At 34.8% G+C, this 7,087-nt stretch overlaps 1 protein-coding gene across 1 annotated transcript; it reads left to right on the top strand.

Moving 5' to 3' along the window:
* Nucleotides 1-828: 828 nt before the first annotated feature.
* On the top strand, nt 829-4,380 carry LOC126371608 (beta-1,4-N-acetylgalactosaminyltransferase bre-4-like). Its single transcript, XM_050016925.1, has 6 exons — nt 829-832; nt 1,210-1,408; nt 1,726-1,955; nt 2,476-2,602; nt 3,463-3,610; nt 4,315-4,380. The coding sequence occupies exons 1-6, from the start codon at nt 829-831 to the stop codon at nt 4,378-4,380; spliced, it is 774 nt and encodes a 257-aa protein (XP_049872882.1).
* The last annotated feature ends 2,707 nt before the right edge of the window (nt 4,381-7,087 follow it).

The following is a 7,087-nucleotide window of genomic DNA, read 5'->3' on the forward strand; positions in this document are numbered from 1 at the left end:
AGTGAGGTACTTTCCAGGCTACGTTCCAAAAAAATATATATAGATGGCTCTGTAGAAATTTGCCTTCGTTTAACCTTCTAATTTCATGGATAACAGATACAGGTATTAATGATGACCCTTATTCATCATCATCATCATCATCAGCCCATTAACGTCCCCACTGCTGGGGCACGGGCCTTCCCTATGGATGGATAGGGAGATCGGGCCTTAAACCATCACGCGGGCCCAGTGCGGATTGATGCTTATTAACGACTGCTAATGTAGCCGGGACCAACGGCTTAACGTGCCTTCCGAAGCACGGAGGAGCTCGAGATGAAAACTTTTTTTTTGTGGTCACCCATCCTATAACCGGCATTATTACACAATACATATTCCATCCATTATTATTCTTATCAAAATAAAGACAAGCAGTATAGATAGCAATATAATTCTATTTATATCTGATGCAATAATTATTTTTATATATGCCTTTGCCATTATATTATATTTTTGAATAATGTACCCGAGCAATGAGAAAATAGATAATTATCACGTTAAAACTGGACAGCACTATCTATATATATCTATCTATCTATTATTTTTGGGGAACGTAGTCTGGAAGGTCCGTGTTGTTCAATGCCAAAGTTCAATGACCTCATTTTTTTTTCATTAAGTAATATAAATCAGGGTCCAATGAGTTATTATAAAAACAAAAAATACATGTTTTTTATATACCTATTCCTTCCTATTCGGAGTTTTTCGAGTGTAATGTCAAGTGGCTATTGACATTACACTCGTAACCAAAGAGATTATATTCACTACATGTCATTAGATAAGTGTCAATCCTATATGGGTTGTGGAATATATTTTTATTTTATTTAAGTTGTTATTATAAGTACTTAATAATATAATAAAGTTGAGTTCCTTAAAATACTCACTTAATAGTTTTGAAACATTCCAACTGATTCTCACATTGTATTAGCACAATGAAGAAACTTCTCATATTTACATTACTCAAACAGAAATTGTTACGATGCCCTATCACCCATTGTTTCTTATTTCTCATTATATATATAAGTATAGTACATCTCTTTTTATTACATAGCGATCATTATAAATCTATTTCTAAAAATAAGTTAGCGTCAAAACTGTATAAAAATACGAGTCCCTTATTAAAATATGACAAAGATGTACTAAAATGTGGTTACAAAGATGTGTTGGCGTGTGAAGTTACTGAAAGTACTTGGGGGTCACCTAAAGTGGTGAATATTTCAACTGATAAACTAATCAATGGTAGCTATGCTCCGAAATATTGTCGACCAGCTTTTAGTGTTGCAATCTTGGTACCATACAGGAACAGGAAGGAACATTTGAACATATTTTTGCCCAATATACACAATTTTCTGAAAATGCAAAATATACACTACAAGTAAGTATATTTTATTTACTTACTAATGAAATACTTCTTCATAATTAATTATTAAACGGGACTCATTCGTCAAACTGTGATGAAGATTGCATGACAAGTGTTGAGACCATTTAGATGCATTGGCGGCCCTGGGGCGGTGCTATTTTGCTAGTACCACCACTGTTTAGATGACTACTGATATAAAGAGCAAAATATTTAAGATAAGTAGACAACGACAGAAAAAAAATTAAAGAGTTTAGAAATAAAGAAAGTTCTATTGCTTATTTGAAGCCCCCCAAATCATTTACAACATAACTCAGGTTTTTATTTGCTTTCAGAGTATACTTAATTGAGCAACAAGACGAACACCCGTGGAATAAGGGCATACTCTTCAACGTCGGTGCCAAGCAAGCCATCGCCGATGGCTTCCCCTGCCTCATCCTCCATGACGTCGACTTGCTGCCACTAGACCACAGCAATTTGTACGCCTGCACGATTCAGCCACGCCATATGAGCAGTTGTATCGATGAATTCAGATTTGTCTTGCTCTACGACATCATATTTGGAGGTATTTTGTTTATCTACAGTTACACCTGTTATTGTTATCTGTATCTTGCTGTTCATATACACCCATCGAATCAACCTGTGTTATCCCACTGTGGGACACAAGCCTCCTCCATTTTGCACCATCCTCATCCAAAACTTTTCCGCACTTACAAGAATGTCATCTGAATACCAAGCAACTGGTCTTCCCATTGGCTTTTCCCTTTCCGATGGTCTCCATTTTGTGGCCACTGTTCATGTCAATAAAAACTTATATTTGGGTTCGTTTGGACCAGGTCAGATTCAGAACACTTAAACGCTTAGTTGAACGTGACGAAGTTACGCGTGTTTCTGATTATGAGTTTTGATTTTGTTTTTATTTTAATTTTATAAAAATCTTGACTCCAGAGTTGGTGAAGTTGGTCATTGATATTACAATCCACACGATAGAAAAAATACCTCATGGTTACCTTTCAATGATTGCTGCAAGCAATAAGACCATTAACGGTCTTGTAACTGGTATAATATAGTATATCTTTTTGTAGGAGTTGTATCGATAAGAAGTGATCAATACAAAACAGTAAATGGATTTTCGAATAAATTTGATTATTGGGGAGGTGAAGATGATGAATTCCTTGAGAGGATTTTTGAAAACGGCCTTAAGATGCAAAGGTGAGTTTTTTATCTGGACTTTTATTACAGTCATATATTGCTATTCTACTATACAAATTTGTAACAGTACCATAATGTCTGCAATGAAAATTTATAAACCATTTTGCCTTCGCCCGTCTGAACTTTGGGCATAAGTCTGTACGGGGTGAGAGCCCTCAGCGCTCCCAATTTGTCCGGCCAAGTAGTTACTGTTAAAGCCATCTGCGGCAAATCCACAATAAGTCACGTCAAAAAAGTCATTCCTAGAAAGTACCTAACCTATAATATTATGATATACAGGGTGTTAGTGACGTCGTAACGAAAACTTTGAGGGATGATTGAGACCATGATTCTGAGATGATATGAAGTGCAATTTTCAGACGCAAAAGTATGGAACAGAAAATAATAAAAAGAAAAACAAAAATTTTCATGAATTTTCCGACTGAAAATTCCACTTGATATCAACTCAGAATCATGGTCTGAATCATCCCCCTCAGTATTCGTTACGGTGACACTAACACCCATACCTACTTGTATGGGTACAGTATGTACTTGTGCGGGGTGTAAGTGACATCGTAACGAATACTGAGGGGGATGAAACAGCTGATTATTCTGAGTTAATATCAAGTGGAATTTTTCATCGCAAAAGTATAGAATTGAAAATATTTTTAAAAAACTAAAAAAAAACATGAATTTTGCGACGGAAAATTCCACTTGATATCAATTCAGAATCATGGTCTGAATCATCCCCCTCAGTATTCGTTACGATGTCACTAACACCCTGTATGTGTCAATATGAGAGACTTTCAATTACTTATTTGGTCTCGTATGTTAATAATTATTTCATTTATTATTTTAATAAAATACTAACTCTCCTAAAGATTTCCACCTGACATGTCCCGGTACACATTGCTTCACGGCCACGCACCGCGGGTAGACAACAAGAACCGATGGATCATCCGCGCTGAGAACCGCCGCACGCGCAGGCGAGGTGACGGGCTTGACTCTGTTCAGAAACACGTGTTAAAGGTATTTTGTAATTTTCAATTAAAATGTAGAATATATTTTAAACCTGGTATTATCTTTAGTCTTCGTTTTATAATAAGGCGGTTCGAGTTGTGAAATTTTAGCCAATAGCAGGTTAGGATATCTGTCTAGATAGAAATCCTAACCTGTATATACTCAGTGGTACATTCGTATACCCGTTTCGTGGTGTTACGTGAAATATAGGTATATTGGTCTTCATGTTAGATCCTGTGTACAATAAACTGATAAATAAAAAAAAATAAACATGATCAAAATACACCCATTACCCGATTGACCACCTGATTGTCCGAAAGTAAGATAATCTGTACTTCGGAAGGCACGTTAAGCCGTTGGTCCCGGTTATTATTTACTTATGTAAGTGAGTAATCTTAACATGAGCCATGTCAGGGGCCTTTGGCGGTCAATCGTAACCCTGACACCAGGGTTGATGAGGCTGTTATTCCGCCTCACAACCCACACGATAAGAAGAAGAAGAATGCACCCATATATTAAAATTGCTAAAGTAATTGATTTACTTTTTATAGCAGAGAAAATATAGTGGTAAATACGTGTATTTCGTAGTGTCAGTTTTGCTAAGACAAAAGACATAAGTACGTACATAAGTCAATATAAAAACATTGGTATTCTTATTGAGACAAAGAGTTTTAACAGATTTCCTACCCTTAAACAGCAGTTTATCATCACAGGTCACCGTCGAAGGTCACCCGATGTACACCCTGCTTGGAGTGAAGCGGAATTATTCCATAACATGAACCTTGTAAATTGGACTTCGTATAAATGGACCCTATGGGCGTCGTACATGTATGATTTAATTGACTTTTTTAATGTAAGTACCGAAGATTGCGTTTTGTGTTCTGTTGGTGTAAATAAATAATATAGTAATACTTAATATTTGTAGTAGTTTTCATTATTTTAGATATTGTAGAAGTTATTTTAAATGGGATAAGGGATAAAGGAATGTGGGTAATTAAATTACTAGAATTTAAAATATTACCTACTTAATTCTTTAACAACTTACCTGCTTTTCTAAGCTCTAAACTTTTCTAATAGGTACTAATTATAAACAAAAACTAACCTTATCATGAGTATTTAAATCATAACAATATTATTGAAGTGTAGCATAAAACAAATCAAATCGCACAAGTACAAATGTAGTTAAATGCAACAATATTATTAGCCCCATGCGGCAATAAAAATAATTGTGAGTAGCACTTCGTAGCGCCGTAGCCGCGTAGCAGGTGCTACGAATTCCCAGTCTCCCTTATTAGCAATGCCCACACAGGCAATGCCCCTAGTCCGTAGCTCAACCCACCCGACCCTTTTTAATATCAACCAAATCCGGAAATGCCATATTCTACGGGTTCTGTCGAAAATTTAGATTTGGAATGCTCCTGTTTCGTTGCCACACCTGATCCAATGTTTGAAGATTCCATATTTTAAACCCTTGGAAGTCTTTCGTTTATTGGGTATCTTATGATCTCACATAAAAAGGTCTTCAAAAAAAAGGTCTTTATTTTAATTAAGTTTGGTCAAATTGTTCAAATAAGATGTTTACGAATAATTTCATAAGCGATCCGATTTATTTAAACACATAACGGCAAATTTGTAAATATAGTTATCTGAAATCTCGACTTTGCTTCCAAGAAGTTGAAAGTTTTACAGTTCCAGCGATATGAGCAGTTCTTGAAGAAAATTTCAGAGTTTAACTTCATTTAATAAAAGCAAACTGACGTTCTACTTGGAGATTTCTATTTTACGTTTAATTTTTGCTTGATCACCGTAGCACTAGAATAGCATATAGGACCTAAAAGGCAAGGCTAAGGTCCTATGCTATTGTTCATTTAATTTATGTTTAAGTAATAAGTAAGTAGTTTTGATTACTGTTTATGTAATTATTTACTAAAGTAATTTATTAAGTATAGAGGAAAATAAATCGAAACAAAATATAATAGCAATAAGACATAAGTACGTATTCTTATCTCGAACGAACCCCTTTTTCCGCCTCTCATAATAAATAGTTCTGTCATTATATTATGTTTGGTCAGGCCAAGATGTACCTAATTAATCATTAGTAAGCGGTTTGTCTAAGCTTATTTGATAGGTGCCGCTTTATTGCCCGTGACTCGTAAACATTACAGTACGGAATTATAGCGGACTCGCTCGTATAAAGGTTGTAAAACTGTCGTGAAACAGGCCTAACTCATTTACCTGTATGTACCTTTTATTACTAGTTTTATGCGCTGCCTTCGAAATTATTGTTAGTGGGTTCTGATAATACAAATGGAACAAAATAAGCGCCTTTTGTTTGCGCTTTTGTGTGATTTACGTACTTTTTGCGTATTATTCTTATCTGTCCTTTTTCTCATGGACAAAAAGTAACGCTATTACTGAAAGCCTGGAGAATATAGGCAGCTGTATTTGGTGAGAATAAAAGTATGTAAATTATATTTCATCGCCTATTTGAAATGGTAATATTTAGGTATTCTGTCACTTTTGATATAGCAATGATTTCTCTCAAAAGGAAAAGTAATATTATTACTTGGCAAATGGAAATAAAAAACAAGAACCTTTTAATAAAACGATTTATTAATCAAAATTTAGCATCAAATGTAAACTTACAAAATAGTATATTACAGAAAGTTGTCGAAGATCTTTGGCACACTTTGAGCTGTGGCATCTTTGCGTCAGTAAAACGTACATAGAATAGTTAGCATAGTTTTGCAACCAGGTACAATAATCTTCACTGGTCAATTGTGATTGCAAGTCATTCAGGGCCCTGTTTTATAAAGCTGACAATTCGACATATCTGTCAAAAAATGACAAAATTGTAGAATTGTCGCGCTTAGGCTGTTTTATAAAGGTAACAATTATGTCAAAAATCGACCGTGAAAACGTGACATATTTGTCATTTAAAAAAGCGTTTAATAAAACTCGACATATGTCAAAAAACCACAGTCAAATTATTACGTCACCACAATTGTGGGATTGTCGTGACAATTATGTCGAATTTTGACATATTTGTAAATAATAATGTTTTATGAAGCTAAATGAGGGTAAAATAGAAAAAATATTAACAAAGTAAAAGAAAGAATCAATCACTAGTGCAACTTCGATTGTTTGTTTTGATCGCGTGTGATGGAAATGCACAAGAAACTAAGTATTTTGGGGATTATCTATGAAAATAGAAACATACTGTTTGGGAAGTTTAGTGCCCAATTGACTTTCACTGCTCGATGATAGTACCATTTTTTGTAATGCGTGTTTTATAAACACTTTCTTACTCCTTTAGAATTCAAAATATAGTTTCGCGACAGAGGGTAACTCTCCTGTCAGAATTGTCGGACAATTCTACAAATATGTCAATATGTCGTGACAATTTTCTGTTTAATAAAGCTGATTTGACAAGTTTTTCACGACAAATTGTCACCTGTCACCTGTCGCCCAAAAAGTTTTATTAAA

Source organism: Pectinophora gossypiella, chromosome 12, assembly GCF_024362695.1.
Source record: "Pectinophora gossypiella chromosome 12, ilPecGoss1.1, whole genome shotgun sequence".
Classification (NCBI taxonomy): Eukaryota; Metazoa; Arthropoda; class Insecta; order Lepidoptera; family Gelechiidae; genus Pectinophora; species Pectinophora gossypiella.

What these genes read in the sequence shown, in the direction of transcription:
- LOC126371608 (XM_050016925.1), top strand. An exon ending in CTACGACATCATATTTGGAG is followed by an intron (nt 1,956 to 2,475) that starts GTATTTTGTTTA and finishes ATCTTTTTGTAG; the next exon opens with GAGTTGTATCGATAAGAAGT. An exon ending in AACGGCCTTAAGATGCAAAG is followed by an intron (nt 2,603 to 3,462) that starts GTGAGTTTTTTA and finishes ACTCTCCTAAAG; the next exon opens with ATTTCCACCTGACATGTCCC.